Genomic DNA, 18717 nt, shown 5'->3' with positions numbered 1-18717 from the left:
TGACTAATGCTGACACATACAATGTATTCTTGCTTTAGGGAGTTTAGTTCACTTTTAAGTGCATGTGAGTGGGTGGAGCCATATGGTTAAATTGCCACCATTAGCTTTAGTGGTGACTTTGCACAAGTGAAGCAAAGCTGCATTGAGTTTTATTGGATCCACAGAAAAAAAAATGCAATTTTAAGACTGAGCGCTTTATGGATTTTACTTTGATTATTTATTATTATTATTCCATTTTCATTATTTCCAAAGGATTTATTTTTTTCCAAATCTGGTCTCCAATGTGATTAAATCATTTTGTCCTTTCTCTGCTGTATGTGGCAGCAGAGCGACAGGCCCCACTTGCCAAGCAAACAGCTTAGTGAGCCTGACTGGCGTGTGGCAATTTTTTTATTTGACTTTAAGGAACAAATGATTGAGTCCCACAAATTCTGCCTCGCAACAAGTGACTGTGCATAAATGACACATACTGCATTGCCACTGGAAGAGAGATTAGAATCTAAAAAAAGGCAGCACATCATCAATTCCAAATGTTAGCAGAGGACGAGGACATTGATGTGCATTTTTAACAGCGGCGAGTGACGGCCACAAATGTGACATATTACTTCAGCCAAGGACGTCACCATGCAGCCCATAAAGCTGAATCCTTGCCAAGTGTCCTCCCGTGACACCCGCTAATGTTCATATCATGTGCGGCGTCAAGCTGTTGAAGTGTCCATCGGGCCTTGACGGGAGAAATGTGACGTCTCAGGGCTTGATTGTTCTGATGTCGCTCCACGCCCGTTATACTGATGTGACAAAGACAAAAGTTGCTCTCATGTCTAAAGCTCAATAACAACACTTCCTCAGCAAAACAGTTTAGTGGTCTCAAAGTTGTCGCTTTCATGAATTGATTAACTAATTTATTTATTCAAATGGATAGTATTGCACACTTATCTTCATGTCTGTAAATAGTATGGACATCTCTGTCATTCATGTTTTAAGAAAAATCGTCAAGAATATGTAACTTTTACTGTATATATGCAACCAGTGATATTCATGTACATAATGCAGTCAGTTTAGCTCATTATGTGTGTGGAGAGACCCAAGCAATCATTCTTACCTTTGTCATCTGGTCTTAAAGGTCCGGTACACGAGCGAGTTGTCCAATCAGGCTCTTGGTGCCTTTAGGTCCATTAGGCTCTGATGCGATCCACCTGTGTGCAGTTGTATTTTTGCAGCAGCTACTTCCTCTTTCTGTCTGAAAGGCTGGCTTGGGGGCTCACTGCAAAGGTGTTTAAAAAGCTGCAGGGACAGGCATACTGTGGTCATCCACTCCGCCTGTTCTGCCATGGCTGCTGTGTTTGGATTTGGGTTTGTAGTGTTTCCTCTTCCTCAATTCTTTACACGTTTGGTCTTCTGAGTTTGAGAGTAAGTCTGTCTTTTCTAGGTGGCTTTTTCTCCTTTCTTTACTTGGAAATGTCGAGGCTCAAAACATGCCCTCCCCATGTAGGTCAATTTTAGGATTTACTTATTTGAATTTTATTTTACCTACTCACCCATGTTCGTTCACAGAATATGTTAATTCCGATGTGATTTTTATCCTAGATATTCACACGAAATGCCTGGGGAATATACTGCGTGTGGATGTTCGTCCACATCCTGGGCAACATCTGGAAGTTTCTGTCGTTGTTTGTAAGTTCTCAGTCAAGTCTTACGAAATTTTACTTTGTTTTAAAGACTCCAAGTCAATATAGAGATTTTTTTTTCCTCTTCCCAAATGAATTATAAATGTCTAAAGATGTGTGGGGATACAGCAGTTTGTTTTAAGTGGATATTTTTGGGGGGTGTTTCAAACATGTGCTTGTGAAAGCATAAGGGGGAAAACACTAGAAGTGGTATTATTCTTACTTTTCTTGGGTTGTAGCAATGATATTGGACAGTTGAGTGGGGTGTGGTTTCAGCAGACATGCTCCGTATCTGAGAATGGCTCTTTGTTCTGACAATTTTGAAACTTCATTTATTTGAATTTTAACCGGTAAACCCTTTCTGTGGTGTGACATTTGGAAGGCATTATTGGTTTACAGTGACCATTTTTGTGTTCATTTTAGCTAACTCTGCTGTTAAGCTTACGCAAAGTTTGGCAAAGCGATGTGGATTCAGTATGACACACAAGCAAGGAACCATCATGATCTACGTCTCCCTTCACAATTGTTTTGCTCAAAACCTGGTAAGCACGATGCACATTTCTCGTTAACATGTGTATCAATATGGTTCTAATTTAATTGTCTTCTAGGGGGATGGGTTCACAACTGTGTTAAATCTCAGGTTCTATTCTAAGTCAATGGTTCAAGATGAGGTGTACCAGGTAGCTGAAACCTGCCACTACAGGGCGCAGGCCTCCAGGGAGATAGTCTGTGACCGCAACTATATGGAGGTAAGTGAACGCACCGTGACTCTCAAAAGGGAAGAGGATTGTCTGTCACATGAGATGTCACCGCAGAGGGCAGCAGTAGAGAGATGGTGGATACCCGCTTACACAGTGACCTCATTTTTAGGTGTCTGTGAAAAGGGCCCTTCCAGATGATTACGCCCTGCCGCTACATGCTGTTCCCAAGGAGGTCAGATGAGCCCCCTGTCACATAAACCTTCCCCCCCAACAGTTGTTTAAAATGTCTCTGTTTCACTTTTCCAGAAGAAACTGATTGACTCTGGATTCAAAATCTCATCGCTGGTGTTCTTCACGCCTGAGGAGAAAAAGATGACTCTGCAAGAGGCTCACAAAGCTGGCTATGGGGTCGCCAACACCGCCAGCAGGTTTATCCTGCGAAGTTGCAAGTCCGCACCTGAGACGTACATTCAACACGTGAGTTGACTGGGACAGCCTAAACATGTAATTGAGCATTTAAAGTGAATTAGGGCTGCCACAAACAATTATTTTGATACACAACTATCTCCAGATTATTTTTGATTAGTCAACTAATCGGATCATATCCATGGGTCGGTCTGAAACCACCTGGTCAAATTCCTTTATTTTTCTGTTTCCTGAAAAGTGTGCAAAATTTGTAACGTTATGTATTTACAATGTTGACCTGGTAAAGTACAATCACGCACTTTTGATGGGGGGGGGGGGAATAAACGATGTTGACTTAATCAACGAATCTTGGCAGCCCTGAAGTAAATGCACCAATCACATAATGGGAGATATTAGGCTTGTGGGTGAAATTTTAGGATTCCGACACCCAACGATTGATCAATAGTACCTTGTCATTGCGAGGCTTCAAACTGAATGTTTTAAGTGGCCACTGATCTTGGTGTCAGTCAAGAGATGCGGAAAGGCCAAATTCACAACAGACCGCTACTTTTATACCAGTCAGGGTAGCACAGTGAAGTAGTGGTTAGCATTTCTGCCTCAGTTGAGTGGTCCTGGGTTCAAATCTCAGGTAAGGCCAAATTTGTGTTCTCCTGTCCTTGTAACACCGAGGCCCAGCAGTATAGAATTTGTACGTATGGGTAGTTTTCTGGAATGAAAGAGCAGGAAACTCTAGAAATCAAGACAACTGATATTAAAGTAATTGTGCATGACATTGATGGTTATGCAAAAAAAATAATTTGACTTCTGTCCTTGTAATGAAATTTATTTTCGGTAGGGCTGTTATGAGTTTAAGAGCGACAAAATGATTTTTACATCTGCAGGTAGGAGGAGTGCCCATGTCTGTGCTGCAAGCCTCTGCCATCCTTGAAAAGAAGTGGTTCAAAAGACAGATTGACACAGCAGCTGCTTGTCCAGTGCTAGAAGGTAATGAATGAGCTCCAATGACTGCAACAGAGTTCCAAAAGATTTCAAATTTGTGTGAATTTGTCCATAACCTTCATTTTTATTTTGAGGCCTCTTTATTACCGACAGTAAAGAGCCCTTTAAAAATTAGTCCACATTTATTTAGAATGGGGACTTTGGTGCTGTTATCATTTTTCTCTAACTGTCGTTGTCCCTCCGTGTTTTAGGAAGCGTTTACTTCACAGCTAACGTGATCAGCTGGTTCCTGCCCACACGCATCGACCCGCTCATTTCCTCAAAGGTCAGACTTCTGGAGGTGCACGTTGGCTTGGACGGAAGGAGGCTGGATCCCGCCGAGATGTCGGCCCGACGTTACAACTTGACTGTCGACAACAAGTACATCTTGGTCCAAATTCCCATTGGGGCACCTGGCGGCTTCTTTATGGTCTGACACACTGAAACCAATTTTAACTTTTTTTTATTTTTTTGTTGTTGTTGCTAACTGGTGTGTTAATTTTGCCAGAGTCTCGTCCGGAATAATCAATATTTGGTCTGTTACGTGATTGAGCCCATGCTTGAGTTGCTATGGATTGAGGAAGCCACCAATGAGGACACGAGATACAAAGTGCTCCTCCCCATCATGACTCCACCAGAACCTCAACCCTTAAAACTGCAAGACGGTGAGCCTCATGACTCGTGTGTTGCCAGACTAACTGAATCAAACTCGTCTCATTGCTTGAGAGATTAATTATACAAACCAGTTCTTTTTGTATACTGCAAAAGTGAGTCGGGTCATTTTTGAAATGTTCGCAGAACTGAGGGCACGGTTGCAATCTTCACTATTGAATGTTTTTAACATTTTAAGTTTATCAGCCCTGACTGTTTTCTGGGCACGTCTGGGAGGAAAATGCCTTAACACACCGCGTACATCAGGATAATCTTGTAGAGATTCTTGTAGAATGAGTAGTTCACATCTTAAACTACGTTTATTATAGCAGCCCTTTTTGAATTTTTGCTTATCAGCGGTGGGTCTGGATTGTAACTGGCAATGAACAGATCACTAATTTCTTTTCATCTATGCCAGTGACTGGCCAAACCATGAAATCTTCATCCACTAGAGGGCAATGGGTACAGTGAACTGAATGACTTTCTTGAACTAAATGGGCCCAGATTTGATTTCAGTACATGCTTCATTCTTTTGTCGTCATTATTTTGGAATTTAAAATGTTCCCTGGCTCAAAGTTTGGAAAAGGGGCTTGAGCTGTACTGTTCTCCCCGACAGACACTGTTCCTGAGGAGAATGTGTTCAAAGTGACGATTGGACCGTTGGCATCTGACGTGGTTCTGCTCAACGTAACCTTCGACAATGAGCTCCTGTCCGTCCACGACTGCAACGAGCGAGGCTTCAACGTGCAGGAGCGCCGCTCACAGAGCAGCGGCTTAAAGTTCATCTCGCTCCAAGTGCCCTTCGCAGACCGGCTTGTTCAACAGACGGTCAGCCTCGTGCTGACATTCTGGTTTACACACTGATAAAATGCCTTTTAAAAAAAAAAAAAACTGTCAAATTTCTCTTCACAGAAAGAAGCAAGATTTACAGTTTACTCGCTGCACCTGACTTTTGGCCTGGTGGTCCTGCCCAAGATGATGCCATTTTGTCACACTGCTCATCTGCAAGCTAGATTAGCTGATGAAACTCGTGGCAAGTGTTTGAATGAATATCTAAATTGGGCTAATACCGGTACCTACAGTATGTATACTTTTAATTTGGCAAAACAAATTACTACTAAAGTCGGTTGGGTGATATGGCCCATGAATTCGTATCACAGTATGAACTGAAACTTCATGTCATGTAATTTCCGCCGCTCATTTGCTTGCGCTCCGCTGTAATGTGGTACAAGCCAGAGTCCGAAGCGCCAGTGTTTCCCAGCTACCAAATCTACATTTCACATTGGCTTTGAAGGTGGCCTGGCTTATCAGTCTTGTGTGGTTTTGCATGCTGAGCTCTTCCTCCACATTTAGTGTTCCTACTTATAAAGTATTTGCAATCCTGTAGGAAAGGATTAGTGACTTGGAGAAGTGCTGCTGGTGCAGCGCAAGTTAGCATAGGACCTTGTAGTCAGAGCAGGGGGATGGTGGTTGACTGTTCAATGTGAACGCTAGTTTTTCGTTCACCAGCCAGCTCTGAGCTGGCATTCAGAATCTCATCCAGTTCTGTGGTCTGTCTGAAGCAAGTTCACGCTGAGGCAAAAAAATGTCATCAAGCATTCTTGCGATTGCTCGGTAGTCCAAATCTATACTGTAGGCTAAATTTATCCTATATGCTACGGTTTGTAGTACAGAAATACTTGTGGGTCTCGTAATCAAATGTATCTCCTTACATGGCCAAATGCTTAAATTGACAGACAGACATTGTGTTGTAGTTGACTTCTAATTCTAACTGATGCGTGCACATTTAATACCTTTCTCTCCCAGTTCAAAGCCCAACGGTGTCTGGAGGCCTGCCTTTGGCTTCCGGCGGCTGCGACGCTGAGAACTTCTACATTCTCGTGCAATACGGAACACAAGGCCACAACTTCCAAACTAATCTAGGGAAAGTCATTTTGACCAGGAGTCTGGCTCAGGAGTACGGCTTCACCAGCAACGGAACACACTTCAGCATAGTGGTACCATTTTCGTCCCCTGTCGTCGTCTATGAGGTATGTATTAAAAAAAACGTACAGTACTAGGTTATGTATTGGCACACAGTTAAAACGGTTGCTCCTTTTAATCATGGAATGTTTGCTGGGTTCATTCTGCCACCACAATATTTGAGGTTGGCTTGTCTGGAGGAAGCCTGGCTCTAGTTATTTCTCACACAACTCCCCAGAGTATGCCTTTTTTATAAACTTGCCTAGTGCACTGGTAAAAGAGAACAGTTTCTTGTAAATTGGACGCACACATTCCACCCCTGATTAAGTGTCCCAAGATTTAGCCATTAAATTTTCAATGGCCAACTTTTTCCTCTCCCAGGCTATCGAGGGGTCATCTATCCGGAGCACACTTGATGTAACACTGATAAATCCGGAAAACAACCACGATCTCAATGCCTTCACTCTGACTTGTCTCTTTCACTCAACACTCACAGGTTTGTTTTCAATGCTGAAGCATCTGTTCAATGGGATAAATTCATACCCCTTTCAAAAAAAAAAAAGGGGGGGGGGGGGGGAAACAAGGGTTGCCTCTCCAAAACCATAACTTTTTAGGAAAGCAAATGACCTTGCAGTTAAAGAGCATGCTATTTTCAACACTTATTATATGGGTCAATAATTGGAAAATAACATGGCCACTGACAAATAGTAATGGTTTGGGGGGGGGGGGGGGGGGGGGGGGGGTTATGAAATTGACCACATTTGGACATGGGAGGTTTTGGACAGACAGCAATTTGAAACGGTAAATGGAATGGGTTTATCATCAGGGATGGGGGACACCACAGGAATCTAGAGACTTCTGGCAATCAGTCCTTTGCTGACTTTGCTCGAAAGAGGAGGATAAATGCTAAAATTCATCCCGGTAATTGGTATGCACGTAGCTTGTAATCAATTTGGTGACGTTTTTGCAGAGTGTTTACCCAACGGAACCATGACTGCTCTCGCGGTCAAACTGGCGTCTGTCCCCGGCCTGAACCCCAGTCAGCTGACCCTACTCGACCCGACGTGTGGGCCGGTCTACAGCAACGACCGCTACGCCTACTTCGTCTTCACTGGAAACACCTGCGGCACCACCAGGAAGGTAACATCCCGACTGACTCCTACTACAAAACCTCAATCTGAGCCTGACTTTTCTGTTCTCCCTCCCTCTAGTTCTTATCTAATGTAATGCTGTATGAGAATGAAATCTCCCTGCCAGATCACCTTGTATGGCCTAAAAGAAATGTCTCAAATGATGAACCTCAATATATGTGAGTTGCAAAGTCACACCTTTTTTATTTGGAGTAATGTTGAATTGCATAAGATATTGAGTGTTCACTTAAATCCTCATGCACACAAAGATGACTTATGGTAACCTTGTGTAGCGCATGACACGTTATAGCTTGCCAAAAAAGGTGACTATTAAATAAATTAACAGTGATAAAAGCTGATTTATTTTACAAATTTTATTGTAGCTGTAAAAAGCTGAAGATTTAAGATGTAAAGCCATTTCCTCCTTTCTCAAGCTTAAGCATTTCCTGTTACTATGAAGTCAACGCAAGTCACTCCATGGCCTTCCACACCAGACCTCGCAGGAATGTTCCGTACGCCGAAAACAGGAGAGGCGAGCTGCAAGTGGTACTGAGGCTTGCTGTGGGTACGTGACCACTTGTATAAGCTTTAGACAAGTGAAACTAAAATTTGGTAGTATCCAAATATTAACCCCCCCCCCCCCCAAAATGTTTATGGAGTAGGTGATCAACCTTATAACGCACTATTTGGCAAGTTAATGCTACTGCCACACTTGGTAGTGGCCTCTAAATGGTGTCCATAAAATAAATTTTAACTAGACTGGAATAGCACTGAGAGCAGATGTCCGCCAAGGCCAAACAATCCTGAACATTTCCCTCTGACTTGTTTTCAAACTCTTGACGTGGAATGGAATAAACTATTCACAAAGCATTGGATAATACCTGTGATCAACAAATTGCTGTTTAATGTAGGGGGGAAAAAGTATGTAGACACACGACTTATTGGGGCTTTGTTTAAATAGCCATAAAATGTTGCCCAAAGGCTAAAACTGTCATCGCTTGCCTAATACTTTGTTGGAATTGACAAGTATTGGAGCACCCAGATTAAATCTAAAAAAAAAAAAAAAAATCACTTGTCTAGTGCTTTATAACATGTAAATGAATAAGGGCAGTCTAAAGCGAATCACTTGCCTGTTGCTTTAACTGTAAATAACTACTTTAGAAACTTGTAAATGTATCTCTGCTTGCTTACATGCTTTAACATGTCATCTCGAAATGCAAAGCACTTGCCTGTTTTAAAACCGTTTAACCACTTTACAAATCTGCAATTAAGGCAGTCTGAAAAATCTTGGTTACTTGCATAATTGACGCTTTTAGTAAGTTTACCCCTTACTAAAAAGTGATAACTTTTAGTAAGGGCACACTTGGGCAATTTATGAATGTGAATCCCTTGCCTTATGCTGTAGAAATTGGGATGCAAGAGGAGGCCTACAAAACAAATATTGTCTCATGCAATAAACCTGTCAATGGTTCATCTTAAAATGGGCAATCTGAAAGTGAATCACTTGCCTAATGCTTTAACTATGACCTTAGGATACCTAAATGAAATCTCAAAGCTAATCGGTCATGTTTATGAACTTGTAATAAGGTGAAATCTTGAGTCTCACCATGATTTCTTACTCTCCACATTAGATGACTCCTACAGTGTGTTTTATAGCACCGCAGACTACCCTATCTCAAAGTACCTGCAACAGCCGCTGTATTTTGAGGTGGCGCTCAGATCAACCAATCCAAAAGTGTCATTGGAGCTGGAGACCTGCTGGGCCACAGTTGACCAGGACAGAAGATCTAAGCCTACATGGAATCTAATCATAAATGGGTAAAAAAAAAAAGAAATCTATAAACTGGTAGTTTTGTAAAGGTCATATTAATATAATGGGCCACTGGTTTTAAAATGGTTCTCATGCTCTATAGCTGTGCAAACTCAGTGGAGCCATACCAGGTAATCTTCCATCCTGTGTGGGAAGACAACAGAGTGGAGTATCCATCCCACGTAAAGCGCTTTGCGGTCCACATATTAGCCTTTGCTCAAGACCAGGACAACTTGAATAAGCAGGTATTTAATTTTTCCAAAATTACTCCTATTGAAGAGGACTTAGCAGCCTTTGTCGTTGCAGCTCTATGTCCACTGTGATGTGAAGATTTGTGACTCGAGAAATCATCTAAGTGAAGCATGCAAGAAGAGTTGGTGTTACGGCCAGGACAACAGGATTAAAGGTGGGAAACTATTTGTTTAACATTTTAATATAACAATGACTTAAAATGCATTCTGTCTTCTGTTCTAGTTCAAGAGAGAGCCACTTCTCATGTACAAGACCTTATACAAGTGTCTTCTGGATGCATCTCTCTCTATTGAAATAAAAGTGACTTTTAAACGTGACATTACAGTGGTGTGCTTATTTAGAAAGTTGTGCAAAATAACATTTTGATCTGTCAAGCATGCACTGTAGACATTTGGGGGACATTTTAGTTTGTGTATAAAAACATAATGGCTGAGTAATAAAATTAAATGTAGTGTGCAAATGACCAGAGAAGCAGTTTTATTAAATTTCATTAACTCAGACTTGTATAATGCACCTTTTTGTAGGCTTTTTATCTGTCAGGACTTGGGCTTTGAAAGGTTGGGGGCTAGTTAGCTGCACATTTCATACTCTATAACTCAATGTTTGTCATGTGATTAAAATAGTTTAAAAATTAGGGGGGGTAGGTGGACTGCTTATAAATATTTAGAACTTGGGGGTACAATTAAAAGGGTGTACAGTGCAAGAAATATTTAAATGTGGAAATGCTCTAAAAGCAGTTTTTAACCTGGACTTAAAAACATTCACACTTGGGGCTGATGCAACGTATTCCATTTGTGTGCAGTGTAATAGCTAAATCCTGCTTGTTTTCTTTGGACTCTGCTCCTCTTTGACATGAGTCTGTAGTTCTCAGCCCTACTGGGTTTATGTTCCATTATTTCATGTATTCAGGGCCTAAACTGTTTGGTGATTTATAGACCAGTAGCAGAACTTTAAAATCCATTCTAAAGCAGACTGGAAGGCAGTGTAAAGACTTTAGAATTAGAGTAATATGCTCTACAGCTGTTTAATGCTCTTTGGGGAGTCCAGTCAGAAGACAATTACAGTAGTCAAGTCTACTTGAGATAAAAGCATGGATGAGCTTCTCCTGGTCTGCTTCACTCTGGATATGTTCTTCAGATGGAAAAGGCAGTTTTAGTAATTGATTTATGACTGTTGAAAGTCAGGCCAGAATCTATCAGTACACCAAGGTTTTGGACTGGTTTTTAAAGAGTGACTCCAGGTATTTACTAACAGCAATCTCTTCTTTATTGCCAAAAATGATCTCAGTTTTGTTGTGATTTAATTGAAGACAATATTGCTTGATCCAGTTATGTTTTAGATAGTGACAAAAGTACCTCAATTGAACTGTAGTCATCTGGAGACACTGCTAGATATAACTGTCATCTGCAAAGCTATGATAGTCAAAGTTCTGAAGAATTTAACCCAAGGGTAGCATATACAGACTGAACAGGAGGGGTCCAAGAACTGACCCCATAGGCCATTCGATGAAATTGAACACATCCAATGGTTACAAAATAACTACTTTTAGTATGTCAGACTAATAGTTCAAATTTCACATTTTTTATATTTTTTACCATTTCGAGTTAACTGTACTCAAAGACTCCAACAGTACTGGAGCAGGAGATTCTCAACACTGATAGGGAGCCAGTTTTAGTATGAATGGACCAATTGGACACAATATGAATATTCCACCCCTTCCAATAAATTGGCAAAGGGCTGATTCTCAGATGTCTTTGAAATATTATCCTGTGGTGTGGGTGCATTGAGAGGTATCAATATTAAGGTTCACTAATCCTTTTGGGTCACGGTTGTTAGTGGGGTCATCTTGAGTACCCCACATACTGACTAGTAAGCACAAACTTTTCTTTGTATGGATTTTCTCACATTTTGTTAAAAATCATTGTCTAAGTTCCTAAAGGAATTTTCCACAGATTACTAAATATGACAAATTTAGGCATTTGTGTAACTGAAAATGAGCAGGTAGAACCCAGATCAAGACATGTCTGCTTGCTCAACTGCAATTAAATTATGCTTCCTCAACCACAAAGACTTCATAACACTGCAAGTAACACCAACAAATCTGATTTTGTCTTTTGAGATTAATATATCTCCACAGAGGTTTTAATTCCACCTAAAATTGGCTTTAACAGTATTATGCCAAATCATGTTTTTCACTCTTTGTACTGTTGTAATATTGCTTTACACATTTTTTAAATACAAGGATGTATTTTTTCAAGAATTTAGTTGAAAAAAACAAATGGGAGATTTTGCATGTGCTTTGAGTTATTCAGTGTTTTTGCCTGTCAAATGCATTTAACAGAAAATTGCAATTAAAGAGAGAATGCTCTTCAACTGTTCAAACTTGTCATGGTTTGATTTTTATGGTCTTGGTTATGACTCTCGATTCCCAAAAGTCTTGGTCTTGAGCACAACACTAGCATGTGTCCAGGGCCAGTTCTAGGAATGCATAGATAAGGGGGAATGCAAAAATGTTGAGGCGGTATCACACATACACATCATGCACCAACATATTTTTTGTTTTTCTTCACGAGATTGGGTTAAGCGATGTCTAACCTAGAAACTGATCACACTTTGTCAAGCCTCGACCATAAGACCTGTCCATCTTGGGTGTACCACCTGAAGACAAAGCTCCTGTTAATATAGCTCTTAAGGTCACTAAGGCACACAAACCTGACCACAATAAGATGGAATTCCTTTAGGAGGGAAATTAAAAAAAAACCTTTTGGCAATCACGCCAAGTATTTTATTGGACTGCCCTTTGGCATCTACTGTATAAACCTAAAAGAATTAGAGATTTTAATTTACCTAACTGCTTGAAAATCTCACTGAAAATAACAGCATAATGTAGCAGAGGAAGTTGACACTGGAATCCCCAGCATGCCAAGTGGCATTGGCACCATAAGTCACCAGTGCCTGTGATTGAACAGTTGAGCATAAAAGAATTGCACATCGAAAGTTCAGACCATAACGCGCCTGTTGTCCAGCACTTATTCCAACTCAAGTCCTAGTTTGGCAATTGTTTTCCAAACTGCACACTATGACTAATGCTAAAGTAGGAGGCCTCAGTTTGTAGACATTGCAGTGTTTTGATAGTTCTCATTTGTGTCTTGTTTTAACTCTGAAAGCACATTACACATTGTAAGCTTACAAATCAAACCTTTAAGATGCCAAAGTTAACATCTTACTGTACACTCTAGCCATGCAACCAAAAGGTCAAAACCCAGACTTCTCATGTAAAGCATGACTGGGAAAGACTTAAGTTGCACAATATTCAGTTTGGACTCAGAGGCAGGTTTAACAGCGTTTTAGTAGGCAGTGATTTACAATTTCACTGTGTTGAATTAACCCAGGCTAATATGGCCAAGATTCCTAAATTAAACTTGTAGACTGCAGTACTACACTAAATTCATAGGATCCTTTTTGAAAAGTGCAGTCAATTTTGTACCAGCTGGAATCCCAATACAGAATTTAGCCATGTAACAAGCATCTTTCAAATAATGAGATTTAAAAAGTTTTACTTTAAGAATCTTTATTCAGAGTTAAAGAGGGAAATTGGTCCAGATGAGATCCTCCTTTGCCGGTTAGAGTCTGTGCTTCTCTTTGCTGAAAAACAAGTATTTGTTAATGACATGTTCCTGGAATCAGACTCAATAGTTTAAGACTCACTTCTTTTTACTCCTTTGATTCCATGAAATCCAGAAATGCCGTGACTGCGACGTGGACACTGACCTCTGCAGATGCCGTGTGAGTCACCATTTGTGTCACATATCATTGCATTACAGTGGATGTAGATCTAAATACAAACTTATGTTAGTATTCTGTAAAAGATGCATTCTTTTTAATAGATGCAATAAACTTGTACCTCATCTTTAAGAACCTGGTCATCTTTAATAAAGGTGAACATCTTTACAGAAAAGCGCTTGAAGTGGGGTGGGATGTTGACTCTGGCATCAGCCGTAACAGGGTGGAAGAGTGTAACATAGCTGTCGTCTTTGTTCTCACAACTGTTGATTCAAAATGACCATTAGTGGTGGTGACGAGAGCATGTTGAAGTAATTAAAAGAAAACCTCACGTCTTCACAATGATATCCCAACTGGGCAGAGAATTTCCATCTTCATGAGCAGTGGCCCAGCAGCTTTCCAAAATGAGCTCCAGAGAAGGATCATTAGAATGAGTCAGCTCCACCTCGAAGTACAGAGGCTCCCTGAGGTGTTTCATTACTGGGTAATCTTCAGGTTGGTAGAAGTAGTAATAGGAAGAATCTGAAGAGTAGAAAAATAATTAGCCATCGTCTTGAACATTTTGATAAGAATTCTTACCATGAGCTAGCCTCATTTGCACATCAAGCTGTCCCAAGCCAATCTCTGCTGAGGGGTAAGTGCTGCGAGATTTGTAGCCAAACGCAACAGTCTGAGTGTCATTGACCATGTAGTAGCAGGACACAGTTTGCCTATAGGAGTGAAGAATGCAGCTGAGGTAACAATGAATTAGCCGTGCTTAAAAAGGTGCTCAGGATGAAGATTTACCTATACTCTGGATCATTGGGTGATGTGTAGGAAGTTCCTTTGTAATAGAGGCCAATCTCATTTTGGTACATCATGTAGTTTTCAAAGAACTGGAGACAACACAAGTGTTAGCACACCCACCTAATTTCTGGACAAGGTTAAACAAACTTACAGTTCTAGTGGTTCCACAGGTACCAACACTGAATGAGAAATAAGCGAAGCGGTCATCACTGAAGGTTGGTTTACAGAATTTGTCCTTCAAGGTGAGCCAGCTGGGGGTGAGGTTGGGAACTGACTCTACCTTGACAGCCAGAGCAGTCATGGTTCCGTTGGGGTGGCACACTGAGGAGACAAGAAGTTGAAGTTCTATGCCAATGTGGCTTTCACTGCCTTCAATGAAAAGTTTGCTTTCTTGCAAATCCTCAAGTCTATTCAGCATTTCTCTTGGCTGCACTGCTTCTAGTATGACTGAAATCTGATTGGACAAATCCAACATACAGTCTGCATTGCCATGTCAATATAATCTGCCCAGGGCCTTGAGAATTTGTGCTGGCCCATGCAAATGGTACTAACAAATTTCAACCTTTGTTGGCTAGAAATATGCACTTTTACCCAATGGGTCAGCAAGTCAAGTTTGACCTGCAGAACATGTGGTTATCAGCATCGAGAATACATTTGTCATGCAATTTTCATTCATACCAGTGGTCTTCACGGGGAAGTTGCAGGTCAGATAGAGATCAGCAAGCATCCAGTTGTTGTTTGGTTCCCAAAGCAGCATGTCAAGTCTAGCTCTGATTGAATCTGAAGTTATGAACTGAGAAACAAACAAAAAAAGTTATAGAATGCAATTGCAAGTCACCTTGTGTTACAGCTAAGCCTACCTCAAATGCTGTCTCTCTGGCAGTAAAGGGAACAACAAGATTGAGATGGGTCTCATTCTCTTGCAATCTGAAGGCTTGAGCCAGCTCAGGTGTTAGTGGCTGGGATCCAACCTGAGTCTGGAAATTTTTGCCTTGACTTCCAAATGTCACTTCAATATAGAACAGATGCTGATCACAGCTTCCTTGGATGGTGGGAAGAACTTAAGGGAACATAAAAAGCATTACCTCATGTTCTCAATGCAAGGGAGTGTTCAAATGGGGAACATTTCTTACCAACATCCTGCAGAGATGCCACCACCTCTACTGGGTGAGCAAAAGGAGTTGCTTCAGGATAGATTAAGAAACCCAGGACCAGAGCAAGAGTGTAAGTTGTAACCAAGGGCTCAGGATTCTGTAGAGAGATGAGAATCAGCCTCATTTGCACTTTTCAATATTTGAGAACCCTGTTGTCAGTTTACATACATTTTTGAGTACTTCAGTGAAAGCAAAGGGAACTTTCAGAGTGAAGCTCTTGGTGCCACCAGGATGTCCGTGTTCTTTTACAACAAAGCCTCTGGCTCCACACTCTTCCAAAGTGTATGTGCCAGTAGAGAACGTGATATTTTTCAGCTCCACATCCTCAAGGAAGGTGCCCACGTGGATGCTGAACAACCTCTCCTCTGCATTAGTAACTAAACAAGTGAGAATTTGTATGCGGTTAAAAGAACCCTGAAGAAATTTGTTAAATTGCTTTTAAAACCTCCCAGTCTGAAATAAATGCAAGAATAACTACTTTGTAAAAGGTTCCTCACTGCAAAAACTACCATTTAATATACTTGCCTGCCAAGACATTTCAGAGCAGCAGTACCATTAAGCTTAAATTGCTGAGCATGTTTAAAAACAATCTATAGGTGGAGGTCAAAGATTGCATTTGAGGCTACCTACATTTACAAATTCCTGCTTCAAGTCCTAATTTCATCACTTCAGTGTTTTCGCAACACTATCTTTATGACTAAAGCATCCAACTGCTTTCTCAAAGATAGTCTTCCAAGGGCATACATGTATCAGTAGTATAGAAATATTGACTTACAGTCAACAGCTTGAGGTGGCCTGGGCATAAGTGGTGTGGTGATGGGGAACAGAATTTTATATCTGGTATCTTCTTGGGTTCTCTCACACCGCCACAGGACTTCAAGCATGGGCTCCACTGTGTAGGTGATGTGGTACTGGTAATCTGGGGCGTGGCTCTGCAATTATGCATAGTTTTAAATAATGTAGATGGCCATGCCGCATAAGAGATTTAGGGCACGCCAAACCTTGTTGAAGCCATCAGGAGAACCCACAGGGATCTCTACAATGAGGTGAAAGTCTGTAGCGGACAGAGTGTAACCACGTGCGACCAGCTGACGGCGATCCAGACGCTGCCCGTTGATGCCCATGTACATCTCTAGGATCTTCACACTTCCATCCAGAAGGGGCGTCACACGGCGGGGGACATGCCAAGAGATCACATCATCAGCGAAGAGGACGCCACCTGTCAGAAGAATCAATTGAGGTTAAACTGAGCCAATATTTAATTTCATGAATCAAGAGCCTCACCTGTAGGGCAAGCAGCCACCATGTTCATTACAGTCAAACCTTCAGGCTTCTTGTGGTAGATGCTAACCTTGAGAAGTTCCATTGGGACTCCAGCCACCTAATGAGCATTTTAGTTATGCTGCTGTTGGTACAACTAGAAATGCCGAGTGTCACTTACATCCTCAGAGTAAGTTTCTGCCGTTTCGTAGGGGCTTCGCACCACCAGACGGCTAGCAGTGGTCATGGCTTTGTATCCGGCTTGTTCGGCCTCATCCTTCATCATCACTACTGCATCAGGTGTGTAGAAAGTCAGCTTCCAGATACCATACTCTACACCAGGTGCCTAAACAAGGGGATTTGCATTATTACAATGTGAAGGGCACCACCATTTATTACATTGTTTCTATTCACATACACCAGGGACAGCATTCGAGTACTCATCCTTTGTTTCGGGAACAGGTGGGGGCATGTAGTTTGACACCTAAGGAAAATGCATTTACTTTGTTAGCTACAGTACTTTATAAAAATTGCTGAAATGTTACAAAACTAAAATCCACCTACTTCCATGTAGTTTCTGTCACAAAGAATCTCTCTGGTGGCCCAGTGGGTGTAGCTGCAAGTCTTCATCACATTATGAGAGACCACATCTTCTGGTCTAGTGCTATACATTTGCAGTTTTAGGCCAATATTAAAGGTGGCATCGTCCTACAAAGTACACATGCCTACCAGTTAGAACCCCAAACAGTTAAAATATTAGCATTCAGAAACTATGGCATTAGGTAGTCGTGCCCATTGACTTGACAACCAGACCTTTCCCTAGCACTTTAAAAATGCAAAGCTTTTGCTATACCAGGTAACCAACAAGGTATTTTTCACCCAAAAAAAAAGGTCAAATTGAACTGAAAAAAAGTCAATTCAGGTTTGCGCAGCCAAAGACAGTGCAGATTAAGGGAATCTCTCTCCTCCCCCGTGAACAAGCCAGTTTAAACATGTGCTACTTGGGGACAGAGCAGCAGAAAAAGTGTCAACTTATAATTTTGAATTTACTAGAAAGTGAAAGTTCTGAGCACACTAAAACTGTGCCCAAACGAACCCAGTCAGAATGGTACCATTGCTCTTGTCAAGCCAATTACAGCTACCAGCAGTACTACCTTTTTATTTTTTGCAGCATAGTAAAAAGCCACAATCACCACCCAAAAACAAGAAACAAAAAATAAATACTTTGTTGTCCACATAGCAGCCCATCAGTGAAGTGTAGATTCTGGTGTTACCCCATGGGTCAGACTCCATGCTGTAGCCGCACTGAGCAGCCAATGTGGGTGTTAGAGCAATGTCTCGGGTGCCATCTGAGAGAGGGGGCAGCAATCATTTTAAAAACAAAAGTCATTGAATCTGACCCATTTTTAAACTATTAACACTGTACTCACTGATGGCCTCTACTTCTAGTTGGTTCCCTACAGCCAGGGCTTTGTTCAGGGAGAGCCTCATCAAGTTACCCACACAGTCAGCTTTTAAACCACCTGTGGTAAAAGACAGACAAAGTGGGCACAATGTAGAATTTTAAAAAATAAAATTAAAAAAAAAAAAAAACTTACTTGGCTCTGTGTTGCTCTTAGTATTGGGCTTTGCTTGACTCAAGGCGATCGCCACTGCCAGCAGGCTCCGTATCAGTCTTTCAGAACAAACACAAACATTACAAGACTACTCATATTTGAGTAGCAAGAAAATAGATACTCACACATTCTCTGAATATGACATTTTGCAGTCAGCCTGAGTACAGCCACACCATCCAGGGGAAAAAGGGGGGAAAAGAAAAAAAGTCAAAGGAATGAAACCACTTGCAGAGACTGGCACTCAAAGCCCAGCATGCCCCAGCAACTCTGAAGTGAAGAAGGGGCTGACTGCTTCACTAAGGCCTCGCCACCTGTTTTATATCGCTTGTACTGAGGACGCACAGGTGATCTGCATCCATAATCAAGTCCCTGACTCACACACACACACACACACGCGCACACGCGCACACACACACACACACACACGTCCATCCATTTTCAACACAGCTTATCCTCATTAGGGTCACGTGGTGCTGGAGCCAATCCCAGCTGACTTTGGGCAAAAGGCGGACAACACTCTGAACTGGTCGCCAGTCAGTCG

At 41.5% G+C, this 18717-nt stretch overlaps 2 protein-coding genes across 2 annotated transcripts; one reads left to right on the top strand and one right to left on the bottom strand.

The window, feature by feature from the left end:
* The first annotated feature begins 1475 nt into the window (after nucleotides 1–1475).
* Nucleotides 1476–9751, top strand: LOC133417379 (uncharacterized). Its single transcript, XM_061705116.1, has 19 exons — nucleotides 1476–1488; nucleotides 1588–1674; nucleotides 2091–2209; nucleotides 2276–2416; nucleotides 2538–2600; nucleotides 2675–2845; nucleotides 3676–3778; nucleotides 3985–4202; nucleotides 4281–4437; nucleotides 5040–5251; nucleotides 5336–5453; nucleotides 6230–6453; nucleotides 6767–6881; nucleotides 7356–7525; nucleotides 7597–7694; nucleotides 7950–8080; nucleotides 9147–9333; nucleotides 9429–9570; nucleotides 9632–9751. The coding sequence occupies exons 1-19, from the start codon at nucleotides 1476–1478 to the stop codon at nucleotides 9749–9751; spliced, it is 2589 nt and encodes an 862-aa protein (XP_061561100.1).
* Nucleotides 9752–13148: 3397 nt separating this feature from the next.
* LOC133416962 (uncharacterized) lies at nucleotides 13149–18505 on the bottom strand. The gene is made up of 21 exons (XM_061704348.1): nucleotides 18302–18505; nucleotides 18159–18235; nucleotides 17991–18083; nucleotides 17785–17909; nucleotides 17125–17268; nucleotides 16979–17044; nucleotides 16742–16906; nucleotides 16585–16681; nucleotides 16302–16519; nucleotides 16076–16232; nucleotides 15469–15677; nucleotides 15280–15397; nucleotides 15007–15206; nucleotides 14825–14939; nucleotides 14298–14467; nucleotides 14147–14235; nucleotides 13940–14070; nucleotides 13693–13882; nucleotides 13482–13623; nucleotides 13286–13412; nucleotides 13149–13222 (listed from the first exon to the last, which is right to left on the bottom strand). The coding sequence occupies exons 1-21, from the start codon at nucleotides 18319–18321 to the stop codon at nucleotides 13149–13151; spliced, it is 2727 nt and encodes a 908-aa protein (XP_061560332.1). The 5' UTR covers nucleotides 18322–18505.
* Nucleotides 18506–18717: the final 212 nt, after the last annotated feature.

The sequence above is a fragment of the Phycodurus eques genome, chromosome 18, assembly GCF_024500275.1.
Source record: "Phycodurus eques isolate BA_2022a chromosome 18, UOR_Pequ_1.1, whole genome shotgun sequence".
In the NCBI taxonomy this organism is placed as follows: Eukaryota; Metazoa; Chordata; class Actinopteri; order Syngnathiformes; family Syngnathidae; genus Phycodurus; species Phycodurus eques.
The sequence above is the reverse complement of the archived record's forward strand: the minus strand, read 5'-3'. Positions and strand labels throughout refer to the sequence as shown.